The sequence below is a fragment of the Ovis aries genome, chromosome Y (assembly GCF_016772045.2).
Source record: "Ovis aries strain OAR_USU_Benz2616 breed Rambouillet chromosome Y, ARS-UI_Ramb_v3.0, whole genome shotgun sequence".
NCBI classification, from domain to species: Eukaryota; Metazoa; Chordata; class Mammalia; order Artiodactyla; family Bovidae; genus Ovis; species Ovis aries.
In genome coordinates, this window is record NC_082741.1 from 25936 (window position 1) to 47384 (window position 21449).

General features: G+C 58.8%; 1 protein-coding gene and 2 long non-coding RNA genes across 9 annotated transcripts; 1 reads left to right on the forward strand and 2 right to left on the reverse strand.

Moving 5' to 3' along the window:
• The first annotated feature begins 7804 nt into the window (after positions 1-7804).
• LOC101116550 (PI-PLC X domain-containing protein 1) lies at positions 7805-20882 on the forward strand. 7 transcript variants are annotated; one of them, XM_060408549.1, is made up of 8 exons: positions 7805-8034; positions 11486-11635; positions 13959-14095; positions 15867-15925; positions 16603-16731; positions 18142-18297; positions 19005-19188; positions 20243-20882. In XM_060408549.1, the coding sequence occupies exons 1-8, from the start codon at positions 7820-7822 to the stop codon at positions 20479-20481; spliced, it is 1269 nt and encodes a 422-aa protein (XP_060264532.1). In that variant the 5' UTR covers positions 7805-7819; the 3' UTR covers positions 20482-20882. The 7 variants fall into 7 exon arrangements, with proteins under 7 accessions (XP_060264532.1, XP_060264533.1, XP_060264531.1 ...); XM_060408550.1 differs by lacking the exon at positions 18142-18297 and having other exon boundaries at positions 20243-20591; XM_060408551.1 differs by lacking the exon at positions 15867-15925 and having other exon boundaries at positions 7932-8034.
• Positions 9712-11072, reverse strand: LOC121818143 (uncharacterized). Its single transcript, XR_009598964.1, has 2 exons — positions 10959-11072; positions 9712-9970 (listed from the first exon to the last, which is right to left on the reverse strand). It is a non-coding gene; the product is annotated as an uncharacterized LOC121818143 (long non-coding RNA).
• Positions 13296-14093, reverse strand: LOC114111250 (uncharacterized). Its single transcript, XR_009598963.1, has 2 exons — positions 13982-14093; positions 13296-13695 (listed from the first exon to the last, which is right to left on the reverse strand). It is a non-coding gene; the product is annotated as an uncharacterized LOC114111250 (long non-coding RNA).
• Positions 20883-21449: the final 567 nt, after the last annotated feature.

Sequence of the window (21449 nt, forward strand, 5' to 3'; positions counted from 1 at the left end):
ATGTAAGTACAAGGGGAAGGGTGTTGTAAGGGTAGACACCAGACAGAGGATGTATTTAGCATACAGTGCAAGGAAAAATTGTTTACTGTAGCTCCTGCAGAGTTAGGGGGCAGAAAAGCAAATTTAGTTACAGACATTCAGAGTTATGAGCAGTAAAAAGTAAAAAAAAAAACAAAAAACTAGAAATGGTCGCACCTGCTCACTGCTTTCTTTATCTCCTTTCAGTCGTGTCCACCACTTCGTGACCCCATGGACGGCAGCATGCCAGAATCCATGGAACTCTCCAGGAAAGAATGCTGGAGTGGGCTGCCATGCCCTCCTCCAGGGGATCTTCCCCAATCAGGGACTGAACCCATGTCTCCTGCACTGGCAGGCAGATTCTCTACCAGCAGAGCCACCAGGGAAGCCCCTTTTTCCCTTCCCCCTGCAACAAATTCAACCAGGATACCCATCGAGAGGAGAGTGAAGACAGTGGTGCAGCTCTGCACTGGAACGCTACCCAGCCCTGAGTCAGAGCGGAACAAAGCCAGCGACAGCTGCGTGATGGAGAGTGATTACCGTGCTAAGGAAGGAAGGCCAGGAGAGAAAGACAAGCATCGCAAGCTACCACTGACGGGTGTCTTCTTAAAATTAATGCAAATGTAGGCTATTACACAGTAGAAGCAGACTCATAAACTTAGAAAACCAACTTACGGTTCTTAAAGAAATTAAGTTAGGGATGTGGGATAAATGAAGAGTTTGCAAGGAACAGACAGACATCAAACAGAGAACCAGGAAAAAACTGTTGAATAGTTAAGGGCAGCCTAGTGGAGACACTGTAATCCTCTATCTTGGGAAAGCGAACCCAGAAAAGAATTGATAAACGTCGGTGTATCACTGAATCAAGCTCCTGTACACGGGAAACAAACACAGTATCCGAAGTCAACCCCACTCCGAAATTAAACAAGGAATGCACAAAGAAATTTACAAGTGGAGGTTGAAGCAAGGCAGTGCTGCCACCTTGTGGCCATTTTTGTAACAGCAACTCTAAAAGCTGTGTTCAGTTCAGTCCTCACTTGTGCCCAACTCTGTGCGACCCCACAGACTGGAGCACGCCAGGCCTCCCTGTCCGTCACTGACTCCCGGAGTTCACTGAAACTCATCTGTGTCGAACCGGTGATGCCACCCAACCATCTCATCCTCTGTCGTCCCCTTCTCCTCCCGCCTTCAATCTTTGCAGGCACTCAATGCTCACATCCATGGAGTTTTAAGTAAACAACTGCCCTCCAGAAGCCTCCCAGGGAGGGTCAACAAACAAGAATTCAAAACTTAGCAGACGGTCACAGAACCAAGTGCCACAGGCACCTTTAACTCACATGCTTTAAGAGAAAAATCACACCAAATGACGTCCACATCGCTAAATATCAGGGAAGCGCCTGTCAGCCCTGCAATGAGGTGTCGCCTCAAGCCGGTCAGAATGGCCACTGTCAGGCCCTTTACAGACACCAAGCGCTGTAGACGCTGTGGGGAACAGGGAGCCCTCCTCCTCTGCTGCTGGGGATAGAAGCTGCAGACGGCCCTCTGAGGAGCAGTGCGCGGGTGCCTTGAACAATGAAAGCGAGAATGAAATTAGAATACTCCCCAACACCATACACAAAAATGCAAGGTCTGAATGGGAAGATGGAGGCGATGACATTCTTGAGTAAAATATACACAGGACGCACGTCATTCATCACGGGACATTCTTTTGGGCTCCAGATCTTAGAATAATGAAACATGAACCAAAAGTAACCACTCAGGACCTAATTAACCTCAAAGCATTTGCACAGAAGAGGAAACCCTAAACAAAAGAAACAGACAACTCTCAGAATGGGAAATTATATTTGCAATCAAACATACCCACAAGGAATTCGTGTCCAAAACATAGAAAGAGTCTGTGCAGCTCAATGTCAAAAAAAAAAAAAAAAAAAGTAAGCAACCCAAGAAATAAAAGGGCCCGAGATGGAAACAGATGTCTTCCAAGAAGGCACAGGGACTCCCATGAGGCGCAAGACAAGATGCTCATCACCTCTGTTAGAGACAGGCCCGTCAGAAGGCCCTGGAGTTGGAGGATCCCTGGAGGAGGAAATGGCAACTCGCTCCGGGATTCCTGCCTGGAGAATCCCATGGACAGAGGAGCCCGGGGGCCAGAGTCCACAGGGTCACACAGAGTCAGACGCGGCTGAAGCAACTTAGCACACAGGTAGCAATCAGAAGCTCAGTTTGGTATAATGCCACCAACAGCATCATGAACGGACAGACTGATTCTCACAGTAAACGCAGGCCGGAGAAAGACAGACGTCATGGTATGCCATTGAGAATTATACTCAGTGAGTGAGGTGAGGTCTTTCAGTTGCGTCCGACTCTTTGCGACCCCATGGACCGCAGCCCACAAGGCTCCTCCATCCGTGGGATTCTCCAGGCAAGAATACTGGAGTGGGTTGCCATGTCCTTCTCCAGGGGATCTTCCCAACCCAGGCATTGAACCCTTATTGCAGGCAGATGCTTTACAATCTGAGCCACCTAATGCAAATGAAGTATCTCACCCAGTTAGAAACACACACAAACTTAGCAAACCAACGTACAATTATCAAAAAGGTGTTAAGGATGAGGGAGAAATTAAGAGTCTGCTAATCTCATATACATAGTGGGGCTTCCCTAGTGGCTCAGACGGTAAGGGTGTTCTTAGTCGTGCAGTCGTGTCCAACTCTGAGACAGCATGGACCTAGCCCACCAGGCTCCCCTGTCCATGGGGGTTTTCCAGGGAGGAAAAGTGGAGTGGGTTGTCATTCCCTCCTCCAGGGGATCTTCCTGACCCAGAGATCGAAACTGCGTCTCTTGCGTCTTCCGCACTGGCAGGCAGGCTCTTTACTGCTGGCAGCACCCGGGAAGCCCACGTACACGGCATGAATACACACACATGACTGTGTGTCAAAGAGATGATTGAGAGGGACTTAGTGACGAGCAGGGGACACACACTGTCGCCACCTGCGCAGAACAGAACCCAGAGAAAGACGAGATGAACGCCTGAGTACCACTGAATCACGTTCCTGCACATCTGACCAGGCAGTTTCAGAAATCAGCTCTACCGCAACAGAAAACAGCAAGCAATGAACGCACAGAAAGAGGGAAAAACGGAGAGATCGGGGCCCTGAAGACATGCTGCCGGCTTGGGGCCGCTTCTTCCAACAGCAACTCCAAGAGCTCTGCTGCCTGTGGCCACAGGAAGACTCTGCGACCCCGTGGACCGCAGCCCCCAGGCTCCCCTGTCCATAGGCTTCTCCAGGCAAGAGCACTGGAGTGGGTGGCCATGCCCTCCTCCAGGGGATCTTCCCGACGCAGGAATGGAACCCGTGTCTCCTGCACTGCAGGCAGATTCTTTACGGTATGAGCCTCAGAGAAGCCCCACTGCCTGGAAGGGGTTGTTTATATAGATCTCAATCCCAGCACACCTGGGAAGGGCTGGCGGCCAGGTCAGCCAATCCTCACCCATCAGGGGCTCATAGGGGCGGAAAACGGGCCTTGTTGTGCTGGCCAAGTGCAAGGAACAGCAGTGCAGTCCTGAGGGTCAGGATGGACGTGGGGCTGCAGCTCTGGCTGGTTTTCTAATCATTTTATCTGGCCCTCAAGTAGGAGGCAGTTTCAAGCAGACCTTCTCCTAGTGAGAGGGACCCAGGAGTCTGGCAAAGAGGGGGGGGGGGGGGTGGAGACAGTGCCCGGCGCAGCGGAAGCCTCTGCAAGTCCTGGTGTTCGGAGTACGCACAGAACAAAGCCCAGGGTCACTGACCTTCCAGGAGTGGCTGTCTGTCAGTCCAGGTCCTGCTCTGAGCGGCTCAGGGTCAGGCCAGGAAACGGGCTGGGGGTCCTCTGCGCTGACTTCGGTGTGCTGAGCTCCGCCCAGATGGGCCCCTCCCCTGGGCAGGATCAGCCCACGTGAGCCCATGCCCTGGGAGGGGCTTGTTAACAAGCGCTCTCTTTGCAGCTGGCACACCGTCGATTAGGGTGCAGATTAAGATGAGCTGAGGGCAGAGGGTCAGGGCCCTTTTGGTTGTGGCCCCGCAGGAATCCAAGCTCGCTGTGCTCGCCGCAGGACAGGAGGTGTTGAGACAAGTAACACAGCTGTGTTCTTAGAGCCAGATGACCAACAAGATGGCCAGTGAACGTCTCCAAATAAACATCTTGTCGGGGTCTGGTTGCCAGGTTCTTTCAGGAATCAGACACGGGGGACGTGAGGAAACCAACTAAAAAGACCCTCATTAATCTTGCAAATATCCCGGAATGGCGAGCCTCAGGCAGGCGCATGTGTTAATTTCTTCCTTCCCAAAGCCGACAGGGGAACAGGGTTCTGAACAAAGGCGCTGCACCTCATCAGACTGGCAGAGGGGTGGGATTCTCAAAGTGGGGCCATTAGGTGTGATTATAATAACAAAAGCAAGTCAGTCAGCAAGGCACAGAAACCAGTTCCAACGGGGAAGAGCTGTCTTGGTCTGCAGCGTGGGAAGGTGCAGGGTTCACAGGGTCCTGCCTAGGAAGAGTGGCTTCCCGTTGCCCTTCCCTCCCCAGCGCCTGGCACCACCTCCTGTCCCTGGGTTTGCCTGCCTATTTCCTGTAAGCTGAATCATACAGTCTGTGGTTGTTCTGGGCTGGATGTTTGTGCCCCCTGAAATTCACATGTTGAAATCGTAACGCCTAGGTGATGGTGTAACCAGCGGCGGCGGGGGTGAGTGATGAGGTCATGAGTGGAGACCTCATGAACAGGATCCCAGTTCTTATGACAGGGACCCCCAAGGAGTCCCCTCAGCCCTTCCTCCACCTGAGGACACCGTGAAGACCCCGCTCCCAACCAGGAACGTAGTTTCACCAGAACCTGCCCATCCTGACACCCTCATCTCAGACTTCTGGCCTCAACTGTAGGAAAGGCATTTGCGCTGCTGGCGCACCCAGCCCTCTGTTTTGCTGCGGCAGCGCAGGCAGACTCAGGCAGTGAGCCCTTCTGCCTCTGCCTCTCTCTGAGCGCCGGGTGTGCAAAGCCCGTCCACGTTGTATCCTGTGTCAGCTACACTCCTCTTCACGGCTGTGTCACATTCCACCGTCAGCATGGACCCCATTCTGTGTATCCACCCATCCATCCACCCACCATCCCCACCATCCATCTACCATCCATCCACCCATGCGTGGGATACAATCCTCCCATGTGTGGGATACAATCCACGGGGTCGCAAACAGTCGGACATGACTGAGTGACTGAGCACGTGAACAACGATAAGGGCGTTAGCCACCTGCCTGCACGGAGATGTAACCCATGCTGCTGCAGCTGCTGACTTCCAACACCCCCGAGGGGAATTCAGGGTGCAGAGTGACGCCCTCTGTGCTCCAGGGAAACTGGAGGAACAGGTCTTTGGATAGTCAAGATATTTTCAGGACCTGATTTCCTGATCCCAATCTTTGCATTCCTCACATCTAGAAATTAAAAGACACGGCTCCTTGGAAGAAAATCTACGAAAAGCCTAGACAGCGCATTGAAAGGCGGAGACATCACTGTGCAGACAAAGGTCTCTATAGTTAAAGCCGTGGTTTCTCCAGGGGTCGCGTACGGGTGTGAGAGTCGGACTGTAAGGAAAGCTGAGCGCCGAAGAATGGATGCTTTTGAACTGTGGTGTTGGAGAAGACTCTTGAGAGTCCCTTGGACTGCAAGGAGACCCAACCAGTCAATCCTACAGGAAATCAACCCTGAATATTCACTGGAAGGACTGATGCTGAAGCTGAAGCTCCAATACTTTGGCCACCTGAAGCAATGAACTGACTGATTGGAAAAGATCGTGATGCTGGGAAAGATTGAAGGTGGGAGGAGAAGGGGACGACAGAGGATGAGATGGTTGGATGGCATCACCGACTTGATGGACATGAGTTTGAGCAAACTCCGGGATTTGGTGATGGACAGGGAGGCCTGGCGAGCTGCGGTCCATGGGGTCACAGAGTCAGACACGACTGAGCGGCTGACCACAGCTCTCACTGCGTGGCTGCGAGAGGCAGCAGGCAAGGAGGCAGCGGCGGCAGCCTCTCAGCTGGGCCTGGAGGAAGGAGGTGGGGGTGGGGTCAGGCAGGGGAGCAGCAGCTGCTTCGGTGTGTCCGGAAAAGGCCTGCCTGTAAAAAGACACAAGCTTCTTGTTACATCCAGGGGTCACTGGCTGTACATGTGTCTGAGACCAGGATGGTCCCCGACGGGGGCTGCAGTGGAGGTTGGCGCCCTGCCCGCCCAGCTCCAATGGAGGTCAGGCAGATTCTTCACCATCTGAGCCACCAGGGAGGCCCTCAGGACAGGAAATTCCTGCTGGAAGGCTGGCTTTAGGTGATTGGTGGGGGCTCCGGGGGCTCCAGGGGTTTACTGGAGTGGGCGTCTTTGTGTAATTTGGGGTCTGGAAGCTTGTTAGCGAAGATCTGGAGGCTTTAAGCAACCAGTAGAAAGGGGCTGGGGCTTCCCAGGTGACACTAGTGGTAAAAACCCTCCTGACAGCGCAGGAGATTCAAGAGACCCAGGTTCGATCCCTGGGTCAGGAAGATCCGCTGGAGGAGGGCATGGCAAACAGTTGGACACGCCTGAGCGGCTGAGCACGCAGAGGGTGTAAACACTAGCTCCTGACCCTGCGAACTGTCGGCTCCCCTGCTGCGCCAGGACCTCTGCTCTTGGTTCTTAATCAGCTCACTCCCTTCTGAAATGCTCTGTGTCTGGAAATTCTTTTCCAGCAGAAAGCAGGGCTTCTGGAGACCTGGAGATTTCCGGGTGCTGTGACTGAGGAGGGTGACAGCGCGGCGGGGAGGGGACCTGGCTTGGAGGGAGAGGAGTCGGGGCGGCAGGAAGCCCTGCCCGGAGGGAGGAACAGGGGCAGGAGGGAGCCGGTGGGGCCCGAGCTCAGATGAATGCGGGAGGCGAGCCCCCAGAGGGAACTAGCAGCTCCTGCAACAGGGACTCAGGGGCGAGGGGAGAAGGGCCGCCTGCAGCTGCTTCTCTTGGCCACCCTGTGATGTCTCTTCCCGCCCCCAGGGACTATGGCCCCCAGGCTCCTCTGCCATGGGGCTCTCCAGGCACGAACACTGGACTGGGTTGACGCTTCCTCCTCCGGGGTACCTTCCCCACCCAGGGCTTGAACCCGCTTTCTGGTGTGGCAGGCAGATTCTTTACCTGTGAAGCCTGGCCACCAGGAGGGTTCCCGGCAGTGAGCTGGAATTCACGGTCCGCCTCTGATCCCTTGACCTCCAGCCACAGTGGGGGAAGGGAGACGGGGGCCCAAGGCGCTAACTTGCGAGGAGCAGACGGGGCTCGCGGAGGGCGAGGGACTGACCCTCCTAGGCTCTGTCACCTGGGGCCAGCGGGGCTGCAGGCGAGGACTCGCCCTGGGGGTCCACCTTCACCCGCGGAGACCACACACCGCAGTCAGGGCTGGGACAAGGGCCGCTCGGGGCCGGACACTTCAGTGGAGGACTTGGCCACCTGCCACCCAGCGTGACCCGGCGGGATCAAAGGCTTGGAGGCATGGATGATGCAACGGAGCCCTGGGCTGACAGCCCTGTTTGCTCCGGTCCTGGGCGGCAGCGACCACATGCTGGACAGCGGCCAGCGCTCGGCCAGGTGGTCAGGTCGCCCTGGCCCAGCTCACGCGCTGGCATCCCACCGTCTGGGCGCTGGGCCCACGACGGCCCCTGGGCAGGGCTGGGCCCTGCAGACTGTCCGTCGGGGGCACCCGGGCCCCCCATCGCGGCCAGGCAGCGCTGTCCGCACGAGTCCCCCGCCTAGAGCCGGGCGATGCAGGGGGCGGGGCGGGGCATGTCTAGGAGGCGGTCCCCCCACCTCGGGGAGTGGGTGTTTCCGGCATCCAGTCAGGCCTTTGAGGAAACGCCTGAGGCTCCCGCGGGCCAAAGGGCTCAGCGAGCAGCCGGGAGTTCCCGCTGGACTCCGCGGTCAGAGAGTGCGGTGCGCACGCGGCGTCCCCCGGGGAGACGCGCGGACAGACTCCCTCGGTGAGGCGGGGGTCCCGGGAGGTCTGCGCGCTCGGGCCCCCGGGCCCTGGGCGGCTGAACTGGGCAGCGGGAGGGGCTGGAGGGCTGAGACCTCCCGGGGGAAGGGAGGCGTCCACCTGGCGTCTGCAGGTGGAAGGAGAGTCCCTCTGGGCGCGAGCGCGGAGCCCGACAGAGGTCCTGGACTGCGGCTCGCGGGGCGCAGTTTCAAGCCCATCACGAGTCCCGAGCCGGTGCTGACCTGTGCTGGCTGGTGCCACTCGGGGAGGACAGCTGATGACCTAGGTCTCCATCCTGTCCTGACGCTGAGGGGGTAGGGCCACAGGCTGGTAGGGGTGGGTGGGCACTTTGGGAGCCCAGGAAGTGCTTGGGGACCCAGTGAGCCTTTCAGGGGGCTGGTGAGTTTAGGGGACCCAGGGAGCCTTTCATATCTTGAGGACCCAGTGAGCCTTTCAGGGGGCTGGTGACTTTTGGGGACCCAGTGAACGTTTCATATCTTGGGGACCCAGTGAGCCACTCAGGGGGCTGGTGACTTTAGGGGACCCAGTGAGCGTTTAATATCTTGGGGACCCAGTGAGCCTTTCAGGGGGCTGGTGAGTTTAGGGGACCCAGTGAGCCTTTCATATCTTGGGGACCCAGTGAGCCTTTCAGGGGGCTGGTGAGTTTGGGGATCCAGAGAGTGTTTCACGGGGCTGGCGAGTATCTTGGGGACCCAGTGAGCCTTTCAGGGGGCTGGTGAGTTTGGGGACCTGAGCAAAGGTTTAGGAGCCTATCGCTTGTGAAGCCTGCCCACCACTCGGGGCCGGGTGAGCAGGACAGGAACGGCCATGTGCTGGGTTCGCCGGCCCTGCGTTGCTCCATCCATTCATTCACCTGAGAACTATGCCCTGGGCGCCTGTGTGCCCGTCCCACCCGCAGACGTGCGTGCGGTCACACGGGGCCTCCCTTGTGTCTCCCCGGGGCCCGCGGGGGCGGAACCTGCCCTCACCGGCAGGCGCCCCGCACTGCTCACCTGAGTGGCCCGAGGACACAGAGGGCATGGCAGGCACCTGAGGAAGTGCCCCGCCGAGCCCGCGGAAGCCATGGGGGTGTGCTCCCTGGGGTGCTGTCCGAGGCCTCAAGGCTGCCTTCGTGGCCCCGAGCATTCCTGAATCTGCACTTGGAAACCAGACAGCTGGGGCTCACAACCGAGGGAGAGAGGGTAGGTGACCCACACGTGTGTACCGGGGAGACAGGAGTGTCCTGCGAGGACAGGACTGGTGTCCCCGGGGGATGGCATTTTCCCTCCCTTCACAATGAAGCCACCAGGTTCTCAGGCCAGCGCACACAGGAGGGTGAAGGGCTTGTGACTCAGTGACCCGGATTCTGATGGAACAGACGTCCGGGGATGTGGAGACAGGAGAGCTCAGGACTGGGCAGGAGCCCTGTGTTACGGGGAGACGTGGGCAGGACACCCAGCAGGCAGGAGCCCTGTGTTATGGGGAGGTCTCCTCTGCGAGGGGAAGAGACAGACACACACCCACAGGTGTCCCCAGGGTGCTGACACAGACGCACCAGAGGAGCGCTAGGAGCCGGGGCGCACACACCCGCCGTGCTCCCCACGGCGCTGGGCTCGGGCTTCTGACACACTGTTTAGCTGTGTGTTCTACTCGCATCTTCTTGAAGCGGATGAAAATCATGTTCAGATGAGAAAGAGACTTTTATTCTGAAGGGTTATTGTGAAGAGGAAAGGGGACTATTACAGGATAAGAGTCCTTCAGGCAGGAGCATTACCCTAGAGAGGGCATGATTACACAGAGGTAGGGCTTTGAACTGTGGTGTTGGAGAAGACTCTTGAGAGTGCCTTGGACTGCAAGGAGATCCAACCAGTCCATTCTGAAGGAGATCAGTCCTGGGTGGTCTTTGGAAGGACTGATGCTGAAGCCATGCCCTCCTCCAACTATGAAATGAGAGGGAACTATTACTATAGAGAGCTTCCCTGGTGGCTCAGAGGTTAAAGCCTCTGCCTGCAATGCGGGTGACCTGGGTTCAACCCCTGGGTCGGGAAGATCCCATGGAGGACATGGCAACCCACTCCACTATTCTTGCCTGGAGAATCCCATGGACGGAGGAGCCTGGTGGGCTACAGTCCACGGGGTCGCAAAGAGTCAGACACAACTGAGTGACTGCACTTTCACTTTCATTACTATAGAAGGGGAACTATTACTCTATAGGGAGACTATGACAACAGAAGGGGACTCTTACTGTAGAGGGGGGACTATGACAACAGAAGGGAACTATTACTGTAGAGGGAGGACCTTAAGAATAGGAACCACCCCTGTCCATGGAGAGCAGTAAACACAAGAACGGAGGCCCAGGCATGTTTGCCATGAAAGCAACTCCTGGTGGCACGTGGACCACAGGCCCTGACGGGAGGAGCCGTGAGGGGGGGCTTCTGCCCAAGCAGGGACAGGGGCTGCAGTTGGGGCTGGGCAGGCGGAACCAGCGGGTTGCAGGCCCATGTTGTGACTGGGTCAGCCCCGATGGACGATCCCGGGTAGGAACTGGTCTGTGTGGCCGGGTCAGGGAAGTGAGGGTCTGAGTCTCTACAGGGAGGAAAGCTGTTGCAGAAACTGTTTCCAGGACACAGGCGGCGGGGCGGAGGGGGGGGGGGGGGGCGGGCTTCTTGGACCCCCGGGTCACCTTCAACACCACGCAGAGGGCTCTGTCCCCTCTCCCTGGTGGGAAGACGAGGCACAGAGGCTCGGGAGTGATGTCAGGGGCCGCCACCCAAGTCCTGTGTCCAGGTGATTCTGTTTTAAATCGTCTCCTTGCATCATGGGATGGCCGCGCTTGGCCCACGGTAGTAAAGACGCTAGCGTTTTCAATTCCCTGTCCCCGCCCTGTCAGGACCCCCACCCGTAACAGGAGAGAGGGGACACTCAGACCCTGGCCGGAGGCGCTCCCAGCTTCGTAGCTGCTCAGCCGGGCGCTTCATCCTGGGAGCCTATACTGTCTCGTTTCCTGCAGCAACACCCACCAGAGGACAGAGCGCCTCAGGGCGTGAAGGAGGTGCGGCCTAGTGCCTGCGCTCCAGCCCCCTAGGATGGAAGCCCCGATTCCTGCAGACCCCGCAGGCTCAACAGGGGCCCCTTAGAGGAGGGGCTGGTGCAGAGCGCGAGGGTGGGGGGCCCTCTGGAGGGGGTCGCCAGCTCCAGCCGCAGGGAGAACACACTTGAGGTGCTGGGGTCTGTCTGTTGGTCCCTGTCCCCCCTCCCTTGCTCCCCCTCAAACCCTCCCTTCACCTCCCGTGTCTCTTCATGTCTCTGTCCATTTCTGTCTGTCTCTAGAGCTGTCTCCCCTCGCCAGCACCCCATCCTTTCACTTGGAGAGGAGCCCTCAGGTTCCCGTTTCTGAGCCACGCCTCCGCGCACGTCCTCTTTCAACTCCTGCAGAGCCCCGTTTCCTCCCGCAGATCTCCCGGCTCGGCCTCCGATGGGCGGGCAAGTGAGCTCGGCCGGCTCCTTCCGCGGCCTGCCCTGCGCCTCCAAGGCGAACGCGGACTGGATGTCGGCGCTGAGCTCTCGACTCTGGGACGTGCCACTGCACCAGCTCTCCATCCCAGGTGAGGCCCCGCAGGCTCGGCTCGGCGGGAAGGCGGCCTCCAGACGGTCCCAGGTGTGCGAAGCCTCAGTGCCAAACACGGAGGCACACACATGTGCAGGCACATGCACACTGCACGCACACAGAACACTCATGCGCACACACGCATACCACACACGCATGCACACACATGCACACTGCGCACACACACAGAACACTCATGCGCACACACGCATACCACACACGCATGCACACACACAAGGAACACACACATATGCGTGCACGCGTGGTGCACACACACATACACACCCCAGCACCTTCCCTCTGGGTCCACTTTATCCCCATTCAACCCGGAAGGCACATGAACCCCCGAGAGCCTGCCTTCAGGACACGTGCGAGCCCTGGGGAGAGGGGGGCGTGCTTTCTCGGCCACTGTCCTACTCGCGGGGACCCCCGGGAAGTTGAGCTCCCTCACCTTCGCACCCGCGCTTTCCACCAGAGCTCGGGCAGCGCCTTCTGCACTTGACCCGGAGCGCCCAAGGTTTAGGGTGTCCGCCCGGCCCCAGACGGCTCGGTAAGTGGTGCCGGGACTATTTCATTAAAATGAGGAACCTCTTGACTCCAGCCAGTTTGGTCGCAAAGTGCTGCAAAGCTCAGCCGTGGGCGGGCATCTCGACTTGGGAATGCCCGGAGGTACCCAGGTAGGCGGGCACTTCCAGGGCGACACTGCTGTGCTCAAGCCATCGGAGGGGCAGCCACCGGGGCCTGGGCGGGGAGGGTCCCCGCCGGTCAGCACCAGCCTGCTTACCTCCCAAGGTGCAAACGCGCCGTTCTCCACGCACACTCCTCCGGCAGCGACCCTAGGCACTGCCCGCTGGGTGCGCAGAGAGCAGCGGGACAAACAGGAAGTGCCGTTTCCTAGGGAAGGCAGCCTCAGACTCCTCCTCGCCCTCTCGACGGCTCTGGGGTTTGATGCCCGCCACCCCACCATCCCTCGGAGGGGCTCACACGGCCCTTCCCCGCGGATGTGGAGCAGCCAGGGAACCGCGGACCCCGTCTCCGCCTTTCCGCTGCTTCCCGGCGAGCAAGGCGTGGGGGCTCCGCAAGGAGGGGGCGTCCGGGTCTTCAGGCCGCCTCCACCCACGAGGGGCCCGCTCTCCTTACACAGAACTCCTGAGGCCCTCCCCCAGGCCTGGGCACCTCTCACCTGCTTCCGTCTTTGCAAATGTGCCTGCTCTGGACATTTCTTATAAATGCACATGGAAAACGTGTCCTCCTCTGCTCCTCTCACTGACCATCATGTGTTCACGGTCCGTCCACTATGTAGCCTATGTCAGAGCTTCACTCCTTTTCATGGTGAGTCACACACCACCGCGTGCATGGGCCACATGCTGAGAACCCACCCATCCGTCCATCCACTCATCCACCCACTCATTGTCCATCCACCCACTCATCCATCCCTCTAACCACCAACTCACCATCCATCCACCCATGCATCCAACCACCCCCCATCCGTCCCTCCCTCCATCCCTCCACCCACCCACCCACCATCCATCCATCCATCCATCCACTCTTCCATACAGCATCAAATCAAATTATACTGTGAACTTGTAAATCCTCCTTCCCATCCCTTGACCCTGAGAATAAATTAAAAAAAAAAAAAAAAAGATGGGAGAAAGAAATAAAGCTCGTCCAGACCTATGTTCAGAGACAGAGGGAACGATTTCTGGATGTCCCCTGGTGACTGCTAAGGTGTGAATCTGAGCACAGTCTCTGAAACAGACCACACAGATTTAAAAGGAAAAAGAACAGATGAAACCGGTGTCATAGAGAGCCTGAAAATACCATGAGTAACTTCAAAGTACTTGTAACTAGAGGGTCTGTCTGTGCTCACTCATGTCACACTCTCTGTGACCCCACGGACTGCACCCGCCAGGATCCTCTTTCCGCGCGATTCTCCAAGCAGGAATCCTGGAGTGGGCTGCCGGGCCCTCCTCCAGGGGACCTTCCTGACCCAGGGATCAAACCTGCGTCTTTTATGTCTCCTGCATTGGCGGGCAGGTTCTTTGCCAGGAGCACCACCTGGGAAACCACAAACCATGAAATCAGAAGCCATCTGAAGCCTTTCCTGTCCAAAAGCGGCACTCCTTAAAGAAACTGCCCTCCACTTGCTCCCATCTGCAGAGACCCCATTGCGAAGCAGGATTCAGTTCCGCGGTCTCGGTGGACGTGACTTTCAGGATTCCCTGTGCCCTGCGGCGCTACAGCCGTGCATCCCGAGGGCGGCCCGGGGGCTCAGGGGGCAGGCTCGGGGCTGACGTGTTCCCTGCCTGGTGTGCCTGCAGGGAGTCACGACACGATGACCTACTGCCTGAACAAGAAGTCGCCCATCTCCAGCCAGGAGCCGAGGCTGCTGCAGCTTCTGCGCAAAGTGCTGCCGTGCGTCACCCTGCCCGTGGTGCTCAAGTGGTCCACCACACAGGTGAGGGTCTGCAGGCACGCCCAGCCCTGGCCCAGCTCCAGCTGCTGGTGTGACCCCAGGGCGGCGTCCTCATCCCTGTTGGGGAAACAGGAATGAGAACAAACCCGCTGTACAGCTCAATTGTTCTTGAGTCGCTCAGTCGTGTCTGCCTCTTTGCAACCCCATGGACTGAAGTCTACCAGGCTCCTCCACCAGTGGGATTCTGCAGGCAAGAACACGAGTGGGTTGCCATGCCCTCCTGCAGGGGATCTTCCCGACCCAGCGAGCCTCCCAGAAAGGTAGCAAAGGACAGAGCTTTACTGTGGACCAGCATCTAAGAGCATCACAGGCTGAAGTCAGAGGCTGGGGGGGGTTGGGGGGGTTGGGGGGGTCCCGCCCATTGTGCAGCTGAGGACAGCTCCTTCCTGCTCCCAGATAAGCAATAGCTGAGTTCCCACTTCCTCTGAGGTGGCTTTGTGTTTGCAGCTCGACACCCCCGCCAGGGAGGATTCCTTGGTGGCTCAGATAGTAAGGAATCCGCCTGCAATGCAGGGAACTCAGGTTTGATCCCTGGGTGGGGGAAGATCCCCTGAAGGAGGAAATGGCCGCCCACTCCAGTGTGCTGGCCTGGAGACTCCCATGGACAGAGAGCCTGGCGGGCTGCAGCCCGTGGGGTCCCAGAGAACCAGACGCAGGCACTCCCTCCCTCCCCCTGCAGCACTCCTCCCAGCGGCACAGGGTTTAGGGGGTGGGGAGAAGCCGGGTGGGCGGCAGTCACTGTGCAGGATGGAGAGGGTCGATGGCAGGGCCTGTCTGTGAGGAGGGGGCGCCGACTGGCAGCAGCCCTGTCGCTGGCACACAGGGCAGCCGGGGGTGGATGGTGGCGGGTAGAGAACCCGCCCAGGCCCAGGGGCCTCAGGAACAAGGGCCCACCTCGGAGGCAGGCGGCCCCGCCTCCCTGTACCCTGCGTGGGGGGCACTCACATTCCTGGTTTTCGGCTCCCGAGGCTGTCCAGCGCACCTCTGGCCTCGTGTAATTGCTACCTCCTGCAGCGTGTAATTGCTTCCCCCTGGGAGGTCCCCAGTTGCTGGAATCCTGCTGGGGGACCTGAGGGGCGGAGAGCAAGGGCTGGAATGTGGGCAAGCCTCATTCCTGCTCCAGTCAGGCGCCTGCAGCTCGCACCCAGAGGGGCGGGTCCACCAGAGCCCGGGAGGCCTGTAGGGCTGGGGGCCCTCTGCTCTGAGGGTCCCTTGGTGCCGGGGTCCCTCCGTCCTGGGAGGCCTGGGGTGTGCATGGTGGGGGGGGGGTCTTTCGGGGGGTGTTGAAGGTCGGCGGCGGCCGCAGCCCTTGACTTACTCCTTTTAGAGGTGGATGGCAAGTCAGCTGACAATATTCATAGTAGTCTTTGCTTTTTCTTTTATTTTGCATTGGATGGGGGGGGGGGGTCTGTGACTTTCCCTTTTTTTTATCCTTTTCTTTCTTTCTTTTTCTATTATGACTCCATGCAGAGAACACAGTACCATTTTCTGCTACTAGCTGATGTTAATATTCATTTCTACTTTTCCTTTTACTTTGGATAGAGGGAGACGATCGCTTTCTTTCCCTTTTTATAAATCCTTAGATATTTTTCTTTTCCCATAATGACGCTGTGTAGAGAACACTGCCATTTTCTGCTACTAATTTATGTTAACATCAGTCTTTGCTTCTTTTATTTTGGATAGAGCACATCTGTTATTTTCTTTCCAACTTTTTACCCTTATTCTTTTCTTTTTCCATTATGATTCCTTGTAGAGAACAAAGTACCTTTTCTGCTACTAAGTTATGTTACGGCTTCCCTGGTGGCTCAGCTGGTAAGGAACCTGCCTGCAATGCGGGAGACCTGGGTTTGATCCCTGGGTTGGGAATAACCCCCTGGAGAAGGGAAAGGCTCCCCACTCCAGTGATCTTGCCTGGAGAATCCCATGGACAGAGGGGTCTGTGGGCCACAGTCCATGGGACTGCCAAGAGTTGGACACGACTGAGCAGCTTTCCCTTTTCATTTCCGTTGCTGTTATTTTTTTGCTTTTTCCTCTTATTCGCGCGGCAGGCAGAGCTTTCTTCCTTTCCTTCTGCCCCTTGGATCCTCCTTGCCTTCCCTAGCGCCTCTGTGGGGGTGGCGGCAGACCTCTGTGGGTCCCGTGTGTCCTCACGTCCGAGGGTCCAGCTGGGGTGTCCTGGAGCCTGCTCTGGTGGACCCACTGGGGGCTTCTGCCCAAGGACTGCCAGGGAGGAGGGTGAGGCTGGACCCTGCAGGGACCCTCAAGACCACAGTCTGGGCCTGGGCTCTGGCTGCACGTGACCAGTGACCCTGCAGACACTGTTCCCAGAAGCAGGGCCCGAGCCTGGCGGTTCCAACACTGCCGACTTCACGGTGGACGACACGGCCCTCAGCTGGGCATCCTCAGCGCAGGCCCAGCCCCCGAGGGCAGCGACGAGCCGAGGCAGGGCCACCCTGTGCCCAGCACCGGTGACCGACCCCTGTGTGCAGGTGCTGAGCGTCACTGAGCAGCTGGACGCGGGCGTGCGGTACCTGGACCTGCGGATCGCACACATGGAGGAGGGCTCCGAGAGGAACCTGCACTTCGTCCACATGGTGTACACGACGGCCCTCGTGGAGGTGGGCGCGCGGGCGGGGGCCGCCAGCCAGGGACAGCCACGTGCGGCCCAGGCAGGACAGGCTGACCTGTAAGGGGCAACACAGGCCCACCCCAGTTAGAAGACGCTGACCCCTCAGGGGGTGGACGCACACCCACTCAGACACGTCCACCCCAGTTAGAAGACGCTGACCCCTCAGGGGGACAGGCACACGTCCACTCAGACGGACCCACGTCCCTGCCAGTGAACAGAGACAGACCCCTGACAGGACACACAGGTCCACCCGTTAGAAGAGAGGGGCAGACACATGGCCACTCAGACAGACACACGTCCACCCCAGCAAGAAGACACTGACCCCTAATGGGATGGACACACGTCCACTCAGACACACGTCCACCCCAGTTAGAAGACGCTGACCCCTAAGGGGGCGGATAGACACCCACTCACACAGAAACACACCCACCCCGGTTAGAAGACACTAACCCCTAAGGGGACAGACACACATCCACTTAGATGGACCCACGTCCCCTCCAGTCAATAGAGGTGAACCCCTGACAGGATAGACACACGTCCACCCGTTAGAAGACGCCAAACTCTAAGGGGGCAGACACACAGCCACTCAGACAGACACACGTCCACCTCAGTTAGAAGACGCTTACCCCTAAGGGGACAGACACGCGTCCACTCAGATGGACCCACGTCCCCTCCAATCAAGAGAGGCTGACCCCTAGCAGGATGGATACATGTCCACCCCAGTTAGAAGATGCTGACTCCTAAGGTAAGGGGATGGACACACATCCACTCCAGGCAGGAGAGGGCTGACCTCTGGCATCAGTCACTCAGAATCCCCAACCAGCATGCGTTTCTGAACTCACACCTGCAGCCCTGGCCTCTGGGGCGTCTCCCGCAGTTTGGCTGAACCGGGTCCTCAGCGTGTCTTCCTGTGTCCAGTCCATCCTCTCGGCCGCCAAGTCACTGCACGGCTTCCTCTGGCCGCGGCCCCTGTGCCCCCACCATAGATGCCAGCGACCCTCGGGGTCTGGGGGCGCCGTCCCTGGGCCTCGGTGTGCGCGCCCCCTGCTGGCCTCGCACGCCCCCTGCTGGCCTCGCACGCGCCCTGCAGTGCACACTCCACACAAGTCTATGAGCACTGCTCCCTGCTGCTGTGCGTGCACACACACGCACATCTGTGCACACACAGGCCTGACCACACGCACACGCGTGTGTGCACCGTACCTACAGGAGCGTGTACACACCCACGGCTCCCCGCTGCCACTCGGGAGAGGCTGGGTCCCTTGGGAGCAGGCGCCTTGCTCTGTGTCTTTCTGTGTCAGGACCCCCTGACCCGTCTGTGGAGTGGTCGTGCTGGGGGACGCCCCCACCCACGCCCCTTCGTCTCTCACACAAGGCCCTTCTCGCCACCCCCGCCCAGGACACGCTCACGGAGATCTCCGAGTGGCTGGAGGGCCACCCCCGGGAGGTGGTCATCCTGGCGTGCAGGAACTTCGAGGGCATGACGGAGGGCCTGCACGAGTACCTGGTGGGCTGCATCAAGAACATCTTTGGGGACATGCTGTGTCCCCGCGGGGTGAGCGGGGCTGCCCGCTCTCGGCGGCAGGGGTGAGGGGAGCGCCAGGCTCCACTGTAATCACGGACCATCCGCTCGGCACATGAGGCTGATTCAGGCGCCAGGTGACGCCGCTCACGGAAGCGCAGTAATCCACCCACCACTGTCTCCACTCACACCCCAGTAACCAGCCCATGACTGGTCACAGGCACCCCCAGTAATCCACCCTGCCCAGTCTCCACTCAGACACCCCCAAAATCCATCAATCACTCCTCAAGATGCCCCAGTCACCCACCTGCCATTTCCTATCAGAAACCCCATTAATCCACCCACCTCTGTTTCCACTCAGGAACCGCCATAATCTGCCCATCACTGCTCAAGACACCCAAGTAATCTACCCACCAGAGTCTCCACTCAAACACCCCCAAAATCTACAAGTCACTGCTCAAGACACCCCAATAACCCACCCATCACCGTCTCCACTCAGACACCCCAGTGACCTACCTACCAGTGTCTCTACTGAGACACGTCAATAACCCACCCACGACTCTCTTCTCACAGAGAACCCGATAACCAGCCCGTCACTGCTCACAGACACCCCAGTAACCCCCACATCACTGTGGCTTCTGGGACACCCCCAATAACTGGCACAGCGTGTCAAGGCACCGCAGTAGCCCCTGTGCACACGTCTCACAGGCACCCGGCTGATCCCCGCCCCCCCCCCCCAGGAGGTGCCGACTCTGCGCCAGCTGTGGTCACGGGGCCAGCAGGTCATCCTGTCGTACGAGGACGAGGCGGCCGTGAGCCGGCACGTGGAGCTGTGGCCCGGGATCCCCTACTGGTGGGGGAACAAGGTGAAGCCCCAGGACCTCGTCCACTACCTGGAGCGCATGAAGAGCTGCGGCCGCCCAGGTGAGTGCCGCCTCGCACCAGGACACCTGGTCACACGCGTGTCTGAGGGCATCGGGCTGGCTTTGCGTTCAAGCGGAGAAACGGAACGTGACGTGTTAGGGGACGTTACTGTGTCCACCACAGGGGGTCAGGATGGGGACATCCGTGCGCACGTTATTGTGTCCGCGACACAGGGTCAGGACGTGGACATCTTTGGGGTCGCCGTCCAGCCAGCCTGCCCTCTCTAACAGGAGAAACTCATGAGTCAACACCCCTGTGAGCCCCTGCTGTCTGAACTTTGGTCTCTGTCGGACATCTGAAGCTCTGACTGCTGTGGAGGCCAGAGTCTGGATGGGGTGACAGCATGGGCGGGTGACCCCATGGGTTAGTGGTCACATGGGCATGTGACCGCCTGGGCGGGTGACCGCATGGGTTAGTGGTCACATGGGCGGGTGACCGCATGGGTTAGTGGTCACATGGGCACGTGACCGCATGGGTTAGTGGTCACATGGGCGGGTGACCGCATGGGTTAGTGGTCGCATGGGCGGGTGGCCGCATGGGTTAGTGGTCGCCTGGGCGGGTGACCCCATGGGTTAGTGGTCGCCTGGGCGGGTGACCCCATGGGTTAGTGGTCGCCTGGGCGGGTGACCACATGGACGGGTGACCAAGTTGGTGGGTGACTGTGTGGGGGGTGACCGGTCTGAGTTACTGACCACATGGGTGGATGACTGTGTGAGTGGGTAATCATGTGGACAGGTGACCGCATGACCTCGCAGGTTAGGGACTCCATGGGTGGGTGAACACGTGGCTTGGTGGCCAGGTGGCCTAGAGACCCGTGGGCTGCTGACCCCATGGGCGGGTGACCGAGTGGGTGGGTAACTGTGTGGGTGGGTGGCCGATCTGAGTTGCTGACCACATGGGTGGGTGACTGCGTGAGTTGCTGACCCCGTGGGCGGGCGACCGTGCGAGTCGGTGACCACACGGGGTGGCTGGCCACGTGACCCCGTGGGTTGGTGACCGCACACGAGGGCGGCTGGAGCCGGCGCCATGAACAGCAGCCCCTCTCTCGTCCCAGGCGGGCTGTTCGTGGCCGGCATCAACCTCACGGAGAACCTGGAGTTCATCCTCGTCCACCCGGCCTGGTCGCTGCAGAAGCTGACCCTCTCGGGGCTCCCCTACCTGTGCGCGTGGGTGCGGGCCCAGTGCCCGGGGTCGGCCGCCGGCTGCACCAACATCATCGCGGGCGACTTCATCGGGGCCAGCGGGTTTGTCAGCGACGTCATTGGGCTGAACCGGAAGCTGCTTCGGGGCTGACGGGCGGAGCCGGGCATCCCGGGGGCTGCTCCTCGGGCGCGTCTTGTGACGTCACCGGGCTGAACCGGAAGCCGCCTGGGGCTGACGGACAGCACGTGGGCGGAGCCGGGCATCCCGGGGGCTGCTCCTCGGGCGCGTCCTGTGACGTCACAGGGCTGAACCGGAAGCTGCCTGGGGCTGACAGACGGCGCGCTGAGGAGCTGGGCATCGCCGAGGCTGTTGTCAGTCCTGTCCTGCGGGGCTGGCAGTCCATCCATCCATCCACGGAATGTGGGTGGCTGCAGAGGTGGGGCCGGGTGGCAGGGTCCTTGCGCTCCTCGGTCCTCCGTGTCTCTCAGCGGATGTAGGGTGTGAGGTGATGATTAAAGGCGACTCGTGATTAGTACAATCGCATCTTCCAAGGAGACTCCTGGGTCTGTCTGTGGATTCCCCATGGGAGAGGCTGGGGAACCCCCTCCCCCTGGGCGCTGAGAGCGGCCGACACAACCCCCAGCTGGGTCGAGGGGGTGGGGGGGCAGTATGACACACTGCCCGTAGGGGGCACTGAGCGCATAGCGATCCCACTGAGAAATCCCTTTTATTAGATGAGGGGCTGCCCTGGTGGCTCACCTAAGAAGGCCTTCCTATCTCTCCCTGCTATTCTTTGGAACTCTGCATTCAGGTGGCTGTATCTTTCCATGTCTCCTTTGCCTGTCTCTTCTCAGCAATTTGTAAGGCCTCCTCAGACAACCAGTTTGCCTTTTTGCATTTATTTTTCTTGTGGGTGCTTCTGATCACCACCTCCTGTGCAGTGTTAGGAACCTGGGGCCATAGGTCTGGTACTCTGTGTGCACGATCTACCCCTTGAATCTATTTGTCACTTCCACTGTATAATCACAAGGGATTTGAATAAAGCAAAGAAACAGGAAAACAATAGAATGGGAAAGACTGGAGATCTCTTCAAGAAAATTGGAGATACCAAGGGACTA

Coding starts and splice junctions, on each gene's coding strand:
- LOC101116550 (XM_060408548.1), top strand. CDS start 7,820: ATGCAGGGGGCGGGGCGGGGCATGTCTAGGAGGCGGTCCCCCCACCTC. Junction 8,035..11,485: donor CGCGCGGACAGACTCCCTCG/GTGAGGCGGGGG, acceptor TTCCTCCCGCAG/ATCTCCCGGCTCGGCCTCCG. Junction 14,096..19,004: donor TCAAGTGGTCCACCACACAG/GTGAGGGTCTGC, acceptor CCCCCCCCCCAG/GAGGTGCCGACTCTGCGCCA.